We start from the raw sequence: 16,798 nt of genomic DNA on the forward strand, positions 1-16,798 counted from the left end.
ATATGAAGTATGAGGGTCACAAATTGTGTTATTCAAATATCTCAGATGACTTTCCATATGATCGGGATATGACATTAGCAACTATGGTTAGACCATAAATGCATGGTCAATGACTTAAAACAGTTGGTTGTTTGAATATTAATGATAGACTTCTGCATTATGTTGTTGTGCACATGTTGACTCCACAACCTGAAAATTTTGCAAAGTTATTGCAGGAGGATATCTTCATGTTATGGGTGTTGAAAAATAATATAGCTATCAATTAACTTCATCACATCATGCTGCTTAAATGCAAGGCCGGTGACACACCCCTACCATACGGTATCCTTATCACCCAAATCCTGCAATATTGTGAAGTACATGTTGATGTCGATGCCAGCACTCATATTGGGACCAAACATCAATTTTTAAATAATTCTTTAAAGAAGTTGAATATTGTTAATGTAAACTGTGTTTGGCAACACAATGTCGGTGATGATGAAGAAGAAGACCAACCACGCCATCATGAGAACCATGTGCAACCTCCTCCACATCAATCAAATCCTAATATGATCACTTAAATGTGGGAGGTGATTCAAGACTTGCAACACAGAATGCAAGGTATGGAACAAATACAAGTGCGAGTTCAGCGTATTGAAGATAACTTAACAAACCTATCCATCGACATGAACCGACAATTTGCTCACCTAAATCAGAATGTTAACTTAATTCTTCACCATTTAGATGATTAAGTTACTTACTTGTCCGTGAATGTATTAGATGACTATTTTGCTTAAATTCACTTATGGTTATTCATACTTACATTATGTTCGCACTTTTTATTTTATGTCATATAATATTATAACTTCGTTTAATTATCGGCTGTATACAAAATTAATAAATCTCATTTCCATACCAAATAAATTCATATGTCTTAGAACTAAATTATATTACAAACAAATACTACATTTAAAAATAAATTCATTTTACTAAATTATAATTTTTTTACTTTTTAAAAATTAATTTTAATTAATATTTTTAATTTTTTAATCTTTATAAACGTTTTTACAAATTAAAAATAACATTAACAATTATCATCTTATATTATTTTAATAACTAGGGGCATTTGGGTAATCTTTATTTTCTACCATTCAAACAAATTTTTTTAAAATTGTCACATCAATCAAATCCTAGAGTAATTCTCACAAACTTTACCTCTAAATTCACTCTCAATTACCTTCAAATTCACTCAAGTAAACATAAAAAGATTTTCCCTCAAATCCATTCACTCACTCTCCCCAAATCATCTCTCCCAAGTGAACACAACATTATAGATTTCATGCACATTAGACTTTGAAAGTTTTTTGGTTTTCCATCTAAGTTCCTCCTTTACGAGACTCTTATATAAGTTCACATTACATTTAAATGTCACTATAACATGTTTTTTACTCCTACGTAACTCCTAGGTTGTGTTACTTGTTAAATGTCACTCTAACATGTTTTTCACTCCTACATAACTCCTAGGTGTTTTACTTTTTGAACGAACCCTTATTGTAAACTCAAACTCTTCATCACTTTGAACAAACCCTCTTCCTCTGCTCAAAATGAGGAGAGAGGAGGTGAAGAAAGGAATGCTCACAAGCTTTCCCTGTTAAAGAGTAGTATCTAGAATAATGTTGGAGGACTAGATTTCATAGGAAAGAGAAAGAATTTCTAAGCCATTTGAAATCAGGTTGTTGTGACTTGGATTACAAGGTTCTTAGCTGCAACTTGAAATTAGGAATCAAGCAATTGGCCCCAGGGGGATTCCGTTATGAAAGTGGATAATCAACTTTGAAAGACTTGATGTAAATTCTCATTACTTTATCATCCTGACCATATATTAGCTTCAACTCATTCTAGCCCTTCCTTTTTCAAAACCTTTGGTATCGTCTAGGTCGATGTGCAATGCAGTGTCAGGAGCATCTCATTAGATCTATGTTAATTCAACAATATCGACAAGCCAAAGTGTAAGACTTTAAGGTCTTTATTGTCATCTAAGAGCAGATTCTCTGACTTTAAATGATATTGATGAGTCGTTGAAAGTACTTTTTAGTGATGTTTATCTTCATTTTTCCCTTCACCACCTTGGCGAAGGGTTCCCCTCCTTTAATAGATTCTATGAAGATTTTGGCTTTAATGGTGATCACCTCTATGAACTCCAAGATATGAAAGATGAGACATTAAGTGCATGAGACAAAGCTTTGCGTTTTATCAGAAAAGAGAACAATGTTGTTAATCTACATGTTATTCTTAAAAAGGGGGGAGAAGAATTGTCCAATTTGATTAGAGTTTTTACACGAGTGTTTCTTTGACAAAATTTTAAAAATAATATAAAACATATATGTAAGATAAATTATTTAATCACTAATTTACGTGCATAACTCCAATATTTGTGTCTCACACAGGAATAAAATAGAATTAACAGTCCTATGATTGAAGAAACTCTAATACAAGAAAACAACTTTCAATGACCCATTTGGATATAAATAAAGTTTATACATAGACCTATGGGTAGCACTTTTTTAAAGCACCAAGATATTTCATCTAATAATATTGTCCTTACATTTTTATTTTCTCCGTTCAACGTCTCTCCCATCTTTCTACCCAAACTGACCCCATACACACCGATGGCGTCAACGTTTTTCACGACTCGTTGAAATCTAAGCAAAAAATCTTCCGCTACCTAGTTTGATTGAGCTTTTCTGGGGAATATAAATTTAAAATTAAGAATATTAAGCATGAACAACAAGAGCTTGTTTGCAAATTACGAATCACAAGAAAATTTCCATTTCCAATTTTCCACCATGATTCGGATTCGATCTATGTCTAATGTTTCACTGGAGCAATTCACCAGAACAATAATTATACAAAGAGAAGAAAAAGTAAAAGAGGAAAGAAAGAAAAATCGTACTCTGGAAGTAGGCACCGGAGACGCCTCGGATTTTGAATCGGCGGCTGAGACTAATGGGCGGAGCCATTGGTGGCGCCGCGGTTCTTGGAGGTCGTCATCATCGTCTTGAACTCCTCAAAGTTGACGAATCCATCGCCGTCGGCGTCGACGGACTTGATCATGTCGCGGCATTCATCGACGGAGCACTTGAGGCCGAGGCGGTTGAGCGCGAGGTGGAGCTCCTCAGCTGAGATGAGTCCGTTTTTGTCGCGGTCGTAGAGGTCGAAGGCGTCGCGGAACTCTCCGACTCCGCCGTCCGCGGAGTCGGAGCGGCAGAAGGCGGCGAACTCGGTGAGGCTGATGAAGCCGTCGCGGTCAGTGTCGAGGTCCTCCATGACGCGGCGGAGGTCTTCCGGCGAGACGCCGGATCCGAGCGTCCGGAGCACGCTGTCCAGCTCGTCCGCGGAGATCTTGCCATCGCCGTTGGTGTCGAAGCGGTTGAAGACTTTCTCCAGTTCGTTCATGTCTTCGAAGTAAGGAAATGAGTCGGGATCCGATTTAGGTTTCGGGTCGGATTCTGAAGGCACGGGTGGGTTCTTTGTTGCCATAGCTTCTTTCGTCCGGATTTAGCTTTTGGTTTGGATGAACGGTTTACGGTGCTCTTGATTGTGGGTTTGGTTTTATAGGGGTTTGGTTTGCGATTAGTGTCTGGTATGGGACCACAACAGATTCGAAAAGTAGAACAGATTCGAAAAGTAGAACGTTGCAGACTTGTGAAGGACAACGTGCTTCAAATAAAAATAATCAAAATGTAAAAATGGAAAGTGTACATTTAAAATATAATTAATACACTTTTCTTGGAAGGAAGAAAATATACCACTTGCCATACAATTTTTTCCATTCTAAGTAGAATATATTGAATAAAATTATATTTATAATAAATTTTAATGAATAAAACTTTTTCATTCATTTTTATGGTATATATATACACATAAGTTAAAATTAGTTTATTTATAAATAAATTATGAGATTATTGAATATGTCAAAACTTAATCGAAAGTTTGAAAAAACTTCCTTCAACTAATGAATTTGATATAGTGTCTATTTTAATGTTTGAATTTATATAATAATGTAAAATTGTATGTGATTTTATTATAATTTTGAACATAAATTTATAATAAAATGGTAAAATTTTAGTGGTAGTTTAATGTTTTGATGATCAAAATTAAATCTCTTATTATTCAAATGAAAAAAATATATATGAACACTTACCTCATATATATAATACTAAAGTATATAATAATAATATATTGATATCTCATACGAATAATAATTATAATACTAAATTATTAAAATTAATTATGATATGTGAATATTATTTCAATATATAATTTGAGTTATTTTATAATTGAGAGAGTCTAATAAATTTTAGAATATCTAATGAATTAAGTAGGATGAATATAAAATAATAATAATAATGTTTAGTACTTATTATAAAAAAAAATAGTATATTGACACAGTATATATTTCAATGATAAGATGATAATAAAAAGATAAATTTTTATATTTAAAAAAAAATAAGAAAAAAAACATAAAAAATAAATATAAAAAAATTGTGCGACACAAAAGTATATTTTTTTTTATAGAAGAACATTGATGCGAGATATGGTTGTGTTGAGTAACCGTGTTTGTGAAGGGGAAGATTGCAAAAGGAGGAAGAATGGCACATTCTGATGCCAAAAAAGTTAAATTAGTTGCTTGAAGGATGAAGATTGGAATTTAGTTTCCCCACTGAGTATTGAACAAAATGCGTGTACTTTAAGGGATGGGTGTCTGCTATGAATCACAGCATGTGACTCTGCCAACCCTTCAATGCATGCCTTTGACTTTCACATGTGGAGACCACCTACTATTAAATATATTTGGTATTCCATCTTATTTTAACTTGTAGGTAACCAGACAAAATCTCATTTAATTTTGCTTTTATCAAAAAGTCTAATGAGAATTTAGTATTTTAATCTAGAACATTCAATATTATATTTATCTAAATGATAATCTAAGAGTATTTATAAATTTTAAAACACTCATGTATAGTTTCTTTTAGGGATAATAAGCCTTGGATAATAAGGTACTAGCTATTTTTAATAAAAATAAAGTTATATCATTAAGCATTTCCTATTTATGTAAGTTTTGTCTGGTTATCGATTTTCGTAATTTAGTCTTTAAAAGTAAAAAATTGACCCAATTGGATCTTTCCTATTAAATTGGTTTAATAGAATTAAGTTTTTGATGACCTGTTACGTTAATATGGTAAGTTTTTTATATGTTTGAATTGGTTTAATAGAGTGTTACGTGGAATTTCCTGAGTTTGACACGAAAAATGTTTTCTTCAATACCCTAGACGAGGAGTCCCAACAACTTTTGCATACTCCGAATACACCACGAATTGCAAAAACAAAATATGGCACACCTTTTCCTAAACTTTGATTATCATTTGAAATGTTCGGAAATAGAAAACAAAATTGAAATGAGAAAAGGTTATTAAGATTGATTCACCTCGGAGGGAGAAAATTTCATGCCATTGAAATAGCTATAAAATTCATCGGCGACGAAGTGATCGACAAACTTTATCAACACGCTATACCATCCTGTCGTTCCTGCATGAAACAAGAAAATGAATAGTTAGTTAGGGTTTACACGAAAGGGGGGAGAGTGGAAATGAAGGGAACCTGATGAAGAGAAGGTGGTAAAAGTTGTCGAGGTGGGGCCGCAAAAGGGGATGAAGTCGTGGAAGGAGAGGTAGTTGGGGACAGAGAGGATGAAAAGGAGAGTGGAGGGGGAGGTTTGGGTTGGGATGGAGGAGCGGGGAGAGGTTCGGATCAAGTGGAGTGCGCCTCTACATTTGCTAAATTTAGGGTTGTTGGATTGGGAATGGGATCGAAAGATGGTTTGGGGATCGAAAGATGGTTTGGGGATCGATAACTCCAAGCACACTAGCCAAACCGAGCTTCACCCCCTTCAACGTTGTCGAGGCCTTGCAGGCCCAATCAACCCTGATAGAGGAGGTCATTCCCGGCGCCTACCGTTAGATTGGACTCCACTTCAATCTCGAACCTAATTTGATTTTAATAAATCCTAATTTGGTGGTACTTAATTTCATATTTTACAAACTTATTGGGTTTCATGAAAACCAAATTTTGTGATGAACCTTGAGCATCAATCGTTAGGGTTGAAGATGATGAACCCTAATTTGGGTTTCAATTCTCAGAATTTTTTTTAATTATATATTCCACATATAAAGCTCTGCGAATGTCACGTTTAAAAAATTGTCCACATTAACGTCCAGGTCATCAAAAACTTAATCTCGTTAAGTCAATTTAACGGCATGGACTCAATTGAGTCAATTTTTCACTTTTAAGGACTAAATTGAGAAAACTGATAATACAAGGATCTAACTAGGAAAAACTCACATAAATAGGAACTCCGAAAGTGGTTTAGCCTAAAAATAATGTACCTTTTGGTCATTAATAGGATTCTTAAATATCAAGTACTTTGAATCAGAGTTAAATATCAAATATCATGCACCATTGTCACACCTCACCTTTTAAAGGACAATATGTCACTTTAGCCTTAAATGGGAATTTTGTCTCAATATTTCTCTTTAAGCATCAAACTATAATCACTTAAATGATATTTATTTATTAATTATACATTGCTTGAGTGTGCTGTATTAATTCAAGTATATTTTTTTTTATTTAGATTCTTGTAGACTCTACAAATAAGATTCATTTATTTTGTTTTCAAAATAGAGAGTAAATAATATTTCTTACCATATATCCTTTCTTTGTGTGTGTGTATGTTTCCTTTGTTCTCTTCCCCTCTGTTTTTTCTCTTCCAAATCAACAATGGTAGAACAAGGTTCATTATGGGTCTGTGTAGTGAGAAAATGGCAAATGGAGATGAAAATTTTCTGGGTAATCTACTAGAAACTATGAGATACAAGATGTCTTAGAGGGCTGGTCTGGTTTTGACTGGTGTGGGGATAGTAGTGACAGGAGAAGCACTACTGGTTTCTTGTTCAAGTTTATGGGTGCAGTAAAAAGCAACAAGTGGTGGCTTTGTCCACCTATGAGGCAGAATACATAGCTAAATTTGCTATTGCATGTCAAGCTACGTGACTTGCCTCTATTTTGACAACAATAAGGGTGGAATTTAGGAGACACATTCAGTTGTTTGTGGATAACAAATCAGCAATCAATTTGATTAATAATCCAGTGTCACATGGAAGGAGCAAATACATAGAAATTAGATTTCATTTCTTGAGAGAACAAGTTAACAATGGAAGGTTAAAACTAATCTATTGTCCCACTCAGTTACAGCTGACAAATGTTTTTACTAAACCTTTAAAAGAAGGACAGATTTGGTAGCCTAAGATATGAGTTAGGCTTGATTAATTTAGTACTTAAATTAAGGAAAAATGTTGTATTAATTCAAGTATGTTTTTTTGATTTAGACTCTTGTAAACTCTATAAATAAAAGTGATTTATTTCTTTTCAAAATAGAGATTAAATAATACTTCTTACTACATATTCTTTATCTGTGGTGCGTGTGTTTCCTCCGTTCTCTTCCTATTTATTTTTTCTCTTCCAAACCAACAGAGTGACACTTATAACACAAAAAATCATACTTCCAGATTTTGAATACTTGCTTGTTACAATTACAATTTTAGCAAGCATAATTTTCTTTTTGTTCAAAAACATACATTTGAGCATTCTGTAATTGTTGCAAATTACTCTACCTCCACATTCTATTTAGCATGACTTAATTCAATAAACAACTCTTTTTTCTTTTTTTTTTTTAAATAAATATCATATACATAAAATTCCACCTTAATCCAACTAATAATACATTTCACGCATTTAATTTATATCAATTGAATAGATGAAAACTTAATTAGCTCTCCTTATTGAAATGCATCACTGTCTATTAGTAGAAATATTTTTATATATCTTTAGGAGCCAAACGCAATTATATTTATATCTACGAAACTTTTAACTCTACACCATCGATGTCTCTTCCTAAAAAGAATTCAATGAAAAGAAAAAAGGAAAAAAGATTTGAATCAATATTGAATCCCTTGAATCTTGCATGCAAGGGTATCAATGATTTATTACTTGGTCAAATGTTTCATCTGTCTCTCCATTATTGAATATGTAGTAAATTATATTCTTAATATATGAAAATGTCTTTCAATTAGTTAAGTAAGTGAAATATCTATTGATGTTAATCAACAAAATTGACTCAATGTCTATTAATACCATTTTTTAATAGTAAATCTTACTTTAACATTTTTTAGTAAGCAATTTTTTTTTGGATTTTACAGGAAATCCTTCAATTTTAATTTTTAGGTTATGAGAGTATAATAAAAATACCTTTTTAAAATCGTGATAGATTTTCTGTAAGAATCCTCGTTTATGATATAAATTCATCAAGATATTTTAGTGCAAGATCTTGTAAAGTAAGATCATGTACATTTAAGAATTTAAGTAAAAATATTATATTTGAAAATCCCCTGTGAGAATCTTACAATAAACATGATGATATTAAGATATGCAAATGAAGAAATAATTGTACAATAAACCCACATTTACTTAAACTAACTCAAAAAGTAGTTCTCATTAAATAACACCATTTTTAATATTTTCAAACAATTTTTGTTTTTTTTTTCAGTTTCTTGTCATTGTTTATACGTTTCTTTGGTTTTAGTGATGGAAAATCCTGAAAATGAGTTTGTGGTTTTGATCGAGGTTTTGTTTTGTTTGCTAGTTTAGATTATTATTGTAATTTGTATTGGAAGTGGTACCATTTGATTTTGGTGTGGTATGACTTAATAAACATCATTGATTAAACTACTTCCTCAATGATTTATTCCACTATTTAAAGAAAATATACTTTTAAGTTCTTACAATTAAAAGACAAGATATGGCATAAAAACATACATAAAAACATAAGTAAACTTTTCCTTGCACCTCCATATATTTTTTTTTTGCACTTTAATATAAGAAACTTTTCATTTTGTTTTTTTAATGGTGTAATCTAAACATGTTTATTCAAAAATAAGAATTTTGAATTGAACCATTTACATCAAACAAGAATTCAAATGATCCATGATGGTTTATTGTACTATTCTTTTCACCTTATATTTAAAATATACTAATTTTAATATATTAAAAATTAATATATTTTAAAATGTTTTAATTAAAATATATTTTGAAAAGACTAAAAGAAAAACAGTATAAAAAATAAACCGAAACTCAAGAAACATGCATAGAATATAAATTGGACATTAGCACTAAAATATCTCTAGTACAACACATTATTCCATAAATAAAAGTTATTGTTGAATTACCCAATACAATTAATTAGGGCAGAAAGTGATCAGATAATTAACATTGGAACAAGTAAAAAGACTAGAAGGGTCATCATAGGCATAGGAGTAAGCCTTAGGACACGCATTCTTGAAGATTCTAGAATATTTGGTGGGCCCACATGTCTGTGGGTTTGCGTAGGCGCCTGTGCAACAGTAGTTTGGCAAATGAAAGGCCATGCATGCACTCTTGCAGGCCACCACGCGCTTGTTGTCCTGTGACCTCACCTGCAGGCCCGCTGGACACACGGTATTGACATCCCTTATACAGCCTGCAGACTTGCACTTTCTCGGATCTGAGCCTGGACCCGAACCTTTGACTGGGATCATGGTCATGGGGAGGTTGAAACCATCCACCAAACTAATGTCATAGAAATCTAGGTCAGTGCTGCCAATGGAGAATTCAGCAATCGTGATAGGTCCGGTGCCGCCAAGCCCGTTGCAGTAGAGATTTCCACCGCAGTCTCCGGTGGCACATTGGCCACGGCCCGCTGCATCAAAGTTGCAGTCAAGACGGGCCCAAACTCTGCCTTTCCATTGTGCGGGGATTTGGAGGCTCTGGGACTGGTGAGGAGGGAGGAATAAACCACCCCGGGCCACAATGGGCTTTCCTGCATTGGGCTGGATCCCGGGCCAGACCGGATGAGGACAGTTGTTGGTGAGTGTTACTGTAGCTGCTGAAACCCACGGCTTGGACACTGTTGAAAACAAGTAACAAGAGTTTAAGTTCAGTTACAATGTTAGTTGACTGAAACAAAAACGGTAACTTTTTGTGTGGGTTTGAATCTGTAATGAAAAGTGTAGAAAAAAAAATACCTGAAATGTTGAAGAGAAAGATTAGGGTGAAGAAGAGACTGTGGATGATCCTCTGCATGATGAAGAGTACAAGGTGACTGCTAACCCTGCTTTTGGTGAAGAGTAAACTTCTGGCTTCGCATATATATATAAAAAAAAGATGATGAGACTCTCCAAAATAAAATTAAAAAAATTTCGGAACTCATTTTAATAATATAATTATGAAAATTAATAATATATAAGATTAATGTTTTTTTATAGATGCCAAAGTATCATCTGTTTTGAAAAGAATGGGTGTGGACATAGACAAGTTAATTGGAGAAATTATGAATAGAAAAGTCCTTTTTATCTAATGAGTACATTTCCTATCATTTATGATACTATATTATGTTTTATTCAAGTTTAACTGAAAATTATTTTCATTAATAAATAAATAAATGCTCTTATTTTTCTTACAATTTATCTCAACCTTATTGTTCTTATATTCTTACCATACTCTTACATATATTTAAATTTAATCAGTAGTATACTTTTTAAAGTTTTACAATTCTAGTTTTTTTATTTTAACATTATTTAGTTTGTATTTTATATATATTATTTTATTTTCTTTTAGTTTTATACACATAATTGTTTATCATTTTAATATATACAAACTAAATTAAATTAGTGCGTAACTGTACAAAATATTAAAATAAAAATAAATTAATTTAATGAATAAAAATTTAAATCTGAAATTTATTAAATATAGAAGCTAAAACAGTACCATAACGTTATACTTGTTAAAAGTCATACTAGTGTTTACATTTATTGTTATTTAATATTTATAGAAAGAAAAAGAATTAAATTTAATACTTTCTCACTCCAAAGTTATAATGTTTTTTGAAATTTGTAATCTCTTAATTCTACTCTTGTTTGTATTTGGTAAAACATTAAATTTTACAACCTGTTACTGATAAATGATTAAATAGGAACATTTTAATTGGTTTGACAATTAATTATATTTTTAGTGTCTGACGAAATTTATTATTATATAAAATGTGAATACATTTAATTTTCAAACTCTCATAATAATAGATATAATTTTTTAATTTTAAGTTAAGACTTCCTGTGTCAACGTTTGAGTTGTCTACAGCCTTTAACACTTCTTTCAATATCTATTAAAAACTATATTTAAAACTTTAAAAATATTTAATATAATTAAATTAAAAAAATCATATTTTTTAATTTAAAAAAAATTAAAATTTAAGATACGAATGCAAGACTAAATCATATTTATGTATATAATAAATACACTAAGCTTAAACCAGTTTGAAAAACCAATAGACGACTATGTAAAATTAACCCTGTGTGTCTTTTACCTGCATCCAACTTAAATGTTTATTTATTAGAAAAAATGTAAATATAATATATAGTTTAATATGATATAATAAAAAATAAAATTAAAATCTTTACTCGTATATATACCAGAATCTCAATTCAATCTCGATTTTAAATAGTTTCAATTGAATTATTTCTTTTAAATATGTAATAAATAAATTTTTATGTTAATTTCATTAAAACAGCGTGAAGAGTTGGTAAGTTGTAACATTTAATCAATTACTTGTTTTCTTGTTTAATAATGCACTATAGGTGATGTGTTCAATTACATGTTTATTTTACCTATTCACCTAGCGCAAGTATAAAAACAATGATGGTGACGACATGGTCAGTCGAGATGCTCAATTTAAACTGCTTCATTCAATTTGGCTATTTTAACAAATAATTATACTTCAAAATATTTCTATCAACCTCTTGGCATCACAAGACTTTTAAAAAAAAACTCAATCAAAAAAATACACGAAATTTGACGAAAAGAGATTCCAATTTTTACCACCTATAGTGGAATAAGCTCTTCAGATTCTTCATCTTGGTGGAAAATAATGGTTTATATATATATATATATTGTGATAAACAAACAAACTCATATGAATGTAATTATTATGTAATGTAATTAATGACCATCTTTATTCATTCTCGTATAACAAGTAGTTGATAAACAGTAATAATTGCATTTAATCAAATACTTTACACCTTTCTTGTTTTATATATTAATTACAATTGTTGTCCTTTTTTTTATAGAAATTAAAAAATTCTATTCGAAATTCATTAAGTATTTAAGAATAACTTATGTAAAATACACAACACAAATGTACAATAAAATTTGGTTCATTTACTTATTGTAAGGACAATATATTGTTGTATCTAGATCTTGACTGACTCTATAAGTGATAAATATGGTTCAATGTTGGTTTTGTGTTGAAATTGTGTGATTATGTGCAAATTTAGTATTTAGGCAGAAACAAAAACAAAAATGATATTTAGATTTTTTTTTTAAAGTCTTATTTTAGATCTAATGATCTTGGAGTATTGTTTTTATAACTTTTTTTCCTTATTCTTTTTTTTTTTTGAATTTCTAAACTCATTGTGTCCAAAATGACTTATATGTTGATAACAAGGTTCACCTTCATTTATTTTTAGGACAGAAAGTGATCACATAACCAACATTGGCACAAGGAACAACACTAGAAGGGGTTTTATCAAAGGTATAAGTATAAGCTTTAGGACAATATTTCTTAAAGAGTCTAGAATATTTGTTGGGCCCACATGTTTTTGCATTTTCACATGGACTATTGCACGCCACCACACTCTTATTGTCCGCTGAGCGCACCTGCAGGGCGGCGGGGCACACGGTGTTGAGGTCTTTGGTACAGCCCACAATCCCACATTTAGAATCATCTGGGCCTGTGAATGATTTTATGGTGATGGGGACGTTATAACCGTTCACAAAACTCACATTGTAGTATTGTTGATCATCTTGTATAGAAAGACTGACAATGGTGACTGGCGGGACACAGCTAAGCTTGTTGCAGTAGAGGCCGCTGCCACAGTCTCCGGTTATACATTTGCCACGGCCTGCGGCATCAAAATTGCAGCCCAAGCGGCCCCAAATACGGCCTGACCACAGATCGGAAAAACCAATCCATTGTTCCGAGTTAGGAGGGAGGAAAAAGCCCCCGCGGGCCACAACGGGGTACTGTGGACTGGATTGAATCCCAGGCCAGACTGGGTAGGAACAATTGTTGGCAATTGTTAATCCTGCTGAAGCCCAAGGTTTGGGCACTGTTAAAAACAAGGAAAAGATTGTAAGCTCAGTCACAATGTGGTTTGTTGAAGGAAAATTATATGATTTTTCTGATAATTTTTTTTATAGGCTTTAAAATATGTAACAATAAACAAATAATAAATTAGTAAAAAATAAGATAACTGTTATATTAAAATATATTTTTTTGTTGAAAGTATATGATTTTCATTGGATGAGTGTGTGAGGAAAATCATAAAAATTGTGAAAAATTTTGTATGGGTTTTAATCTGTAATGAAAAATATTAGAGAGGAAATACCTGAAATTTGGAAGAGAATAAAGAGGGCTAAGAAATTAGTGAAAAAGGATCTCAACATAATGAAGAGTTAATGTGATTGTTTTGTATTTTCTAACTCTTCTTTGGGAGAAAAATAAATTTGTTGTTTTGGGTACATATAAAAAAACAAAATTGATGAGAATGAAAGAAAAAATTAAAATTCATTCTACAAGTCATTTTAATAAAGGTATATCAACAGTTTAAATTAAAATATTAATATATTAAATTATTGAATGTTTTTTTGCTTTTTTCTTTATAATCATCTCTTTGAAATAACAGGTGTGCCAGTAAACAATTTGACATTGAAAAATCAAGAATGAAAAAATGTCCATTGCTATTTCATGAGTATATTTCCTATCATATAACACACTATTTTTTATATTTAACTCTAACTAATCACTTTGTTTCATAAATAAATAAATAAGTATTTCTTTTTATCCTACAGCTACTTTTGTCCGTGTGCATTTTTTTAATGTTTTTTTATATTATTTTATTAAATTAAAAATATTTGATTTATAATTATAACATGTTCAATATATTATCTGTATAATTTTTCTTTTATTTCTTTATTAATTTTTTTACTTGATATGCATATAATATAAGAAATTGTTTTAAAGTGTATATATATATATATATATATATATATATATATATATATATATATTATGATTTTATACATCATAGGAATAATTAATGTACAATTTTATATATTTTATGATTAATTATACATTAACTAATGTATATAATTTATTTATTGATATACATTAAAGATATATAATGGTACACTAATGGTATATGTTAATAATAGGAATAGTCAATATATATTAATTATACAATTAATTACGCATTGAAAATTTATCATATATATAATTAATATAAAAACTTAATTACAAATATTAATTGTACATTTAATAAACGTACATTTTATCGTCAGTTAGTCATAGGTATAATTATATAAAATTTAATTATACATTTAAGAAAGATAATTAACAATTTGATTAAAAAAATAATTTTAAATGTTATTCATAAATAACATAGGATTACAGTTACATGTTTTAGAAATTTTTAATTACCTTTTATATTTCAGTATTTTATTTAATAAATAAGTATGTGTATTGTTTATTTATTGATAATTGAAATTTTTGTATCGGTATATGTTATGTGTTTGATTAAATTCATGTCAAAATTTTAATATAATTGTTCATTTATAGTTGTTACTGACTCTGTTAATTACTCATTAATCATTGTCGTTACTGTTTTAATGACTATCGTTTTATGACTCTAATGTATGTCTCTTGTTCAGTTCTTTTATGACTAGTCATCCGGACACAATTTGTTATACTTTTTAATTATATTGTATTTTTCACTTACTTTTATATGTACTTTAAAAATATATATAATTTGTTCAAATGTTTATAAATATAACTTAAAATTACCAATTTGAATAAATAACATGTGAGTATTTAAAATGGTCAAAATAGTTATTTTAACAAATACATGACGAAATAAGTTGTTACTTATCATATTTTATTTATTTCACTTTTAAAAGTAAGATGTCAAATATTGAATTAGTTTTGCATAAACAAATTATGATATTATTTTTGTTTTAAAAAATCTTATCACAATCCAAATAATTCAAATTAAATTAAATTCAAATCCATTTCAAGCCATCTAACAGTTGAATTGAAATAACATGATTTATATTTTGTTAGAATTTGAATTTGATTGATTTAAAATCAAATAATTGAATTGTAGTTTACTCTATTTTAAATCCATATTTTGTAAATTAAATTTTACATGATATTTATAATTTGTTTTTTTTTTAAATTAAAACTAGATATTGAAGTGTAAGAAGAAGAGAATTGTAAAAAAAAAATTAATATGGAGGGTGATTCAATGATAAAGGAAAAGATACGAGAGATTGTAGGTTTAATCTCCACTATACAAGTTAGAACAGTGACTAATTGTTGTATTTATTTTAAAAATAATGTTTATATTTTCTATTGAATATTTATTAACACAATATTTTTATTTTAAAAAATCTTATCACAATTTAAATAATTGAAATTAAATTAAATTTAAATCCCGTCCAAAAAATCTAAAACTTGAATTGAAATAACATATTATTTATGTTGTGTAAAAAAAATTGAATTTTATTAATTTAAAATCAAATAATAGAATTGTATTACAATCATTTTAAATTAAAGTTTAATAAATGTTTATAACTTGGTTTATTTAAGTTTAAAATTAGATATTGAATTGTAGGAGGAAGAAAATTTTGCTATAACAAAGTTAAATGTTTACATTTATTGCTATTTAATATGGTTTAACTTTCTTCAAATTAGCAACTGAGCAGTTACATTTATTAAAAGTCAAATGAATGTTTACATTTATTGCTATTTAATATGGTTTAACTTTCTTCAAAATACCAACTGAACCGTTACAAAGTCAAATGAATGTTTACATTTAATGCTATTTAATATTTAAAGAAAGAAAAAAATTAAATATAATACTTTTGTTTTGAAAAGCCTTATCACTTTATAAATTATAATTTGAATGTATAGGTATAGATAAGAGAAGTATGTTAATGAATTTTAATTCAATAAACTTATTATTATTATTATTATTATTGTTGTTGTTTTCTTCTATAATAATTTTTAGAAAATACAATTTCTTAAAAAAATTGAAAACAATAAATAATTTTCGTATTAATTTCACATGCTAAATTAAGACTAATTTGATATAATAACAATATCAAATAAAACAAAATAAATCAATATATTTAGTTATATAACTAATCACATGTCTAAATATAAAAATTAAATTTCTCCATTACAAAAATTAGTTATAGACTCATAAGCAACAAAATAACACAACATTTTCTAGGCAATATGTATTGATTTTTTATTATATTTTTGTTATTAGAAATGCTAAATTTATTTTATTTATTATGTTAAATTTTTTAATATAAATAAAGTATTTTTGATTTAAGAAAAACACATAATTTCATTTTAATGTTATCTTCTTATGTTTGATATTTAAAGATAGATTTGAGAAAAAAAAAGAAAAAAGATGAAAGTGAAGTAATTTGGATTTACGAAAAAAGGGTGAAAATTTAAGACATATGAGATAAAAGTTTATGAAAATGGGTTAGTGATGAGGTATATTTGATATATTAATGTTTTAATTGAAGGGAAAGAAAGATGAAA

The 16,798-nt window shown here is 29.2% G+C and overlaps 3 protein-coding genes across 5 annotated transcripts; all 3 read right to left on the reverse strand.

The window, feature by feature from the left end:
- On the reverse strand, positions 1-3,643 carry LOC148199813 (uncharacterized). 3 transcript variants are annotated; one of them, XM_088113502.1, is made up of 2 exons: positions 2,933-3,643; positions 1-189 (listed from the first exon to the last, which is right to left on the reverse strand). In XM_088113502.1, exon 1 carries the CDS (start codon positions 3,517-3,519, stop codon positions 2,983-2,985), a length of 537 nt encoding a protein of 178 aa, XP_087969628.1. In that variant the 5' UTR covers positions 3,520-3,643; the 3' UTR covers positions 1-189; positions 2,933-2,982. The 3 variants fall into 3 exon arrangements, with proteins under 3 accessions (XP_087969628.1, XP_087969629.1, XP_087969627.1); XM_088113503.1 differs by lacking the exon at positions 1-189 and adding an exon at positions 232-341; XM_088113501.1 differs by lacking the exon at positions 1-189 and adding an exon at positions 2,470-2,723 and having other exon boundaries at positions 2,933-3,642.
- A 5,592-nt stretch (positions 3,644-9,235) lies between these two features.
- LOC124831448 (thaumatin-like protein) lies at positions 9,236-10,289 on the reverse strand. Its single transcript, XM_047305437.2, has 2 exons — positions 10,155-10,289; positions 9,236-10,036 (listed from the first exon to the last, which is right to left on the reverse strand). The coding sequence occupies exons 1-2, from the start codon at positions 10,210-10,212 to the stop codon at positions 9,330-9,332; spliced, it is 765 nt and encodes a 254-aa protein (XP_047161393.1). The 5' UTR covers positions 10,213-10,289; the 3' UTR covers positions 9,236-9,329.
- Positions 10,290-12,610: 2,321 nt separating this feature from the next.
- On the reverse strand, positions 12,611-13,692 carry LOC148199814 (thaumatin-like protein). The gene is made up of 2 exons (XM_088111329.1): positions 13,572-13,692; positions 12,611-13,292 (listed from the first exon to the last, which is right to left on the reverse strand). Exons 1-2 carry the CDS (start codon positions 13,627-13,629, stop codon positions 12,637-12,639), a joined length of 714 nt encoding a protein of 237 aa, XP_087967455.1. The 5' UTR covers positions 13,630-13,692; the 3' UTR covers positions 12,611-12,636.
- Positions 13,693-16,798: the final 3,106 nt, after the last annotated feature.

The sequence above is a fragment of the Vigna umbellata genome, chromosome 4 (assembly GCF_029865625.1).
Source record: "Vigna umbellata cultivar VRB3 chromosome 4, Vumbellata_1.0, whole genome shotgun sequence".
Lineage (NCBI taxonomy): Eukaryota > Viridiplantae > Streptophyta > Magnoliopsida > Fabales > Fabaceae > Vigna > Vigna umbellata.

Bases quoted from the DNA above. Each gene is read 5' to 3' on its own strand.
- LOC148199813 (XM_088113502.1), bottom strand. From the start codon at position 3,519: ATGGCAACAAAGAACCCACCCGTGCCTTCAGAATCCGACCCGAAACCT.
- LOC124831448 (XM_047305437.2), bottom strand. From the start codon at position 10,212: ATGCAGAGGATCATCCACAGTCTCTTCTTCACCCTAATCTTTCTCTTC. The intron at 10,037-10,154 runs GTATTTTTTTTT...TGTTTTCAACAG, and splicing joins CTTTCTCTTCAACATTTCAG to TGTCCAAGCCGTGGGTTTCA.
- LOC148199814 (XM_088111329.1), bottom strand. From the start codon at position 13,629: ATGTTGAGATCCTTTTTCACTAATTTCTTAGCCCTCTTTATTCTCTTC. The intron at 13,293-13,571 runs GTATTTCCTCTC...TGTTTTTAACAG, and splicing joins TATTCTCTTCCAAATTTCAG to TGCCCAAACCTTGGGCTTCA.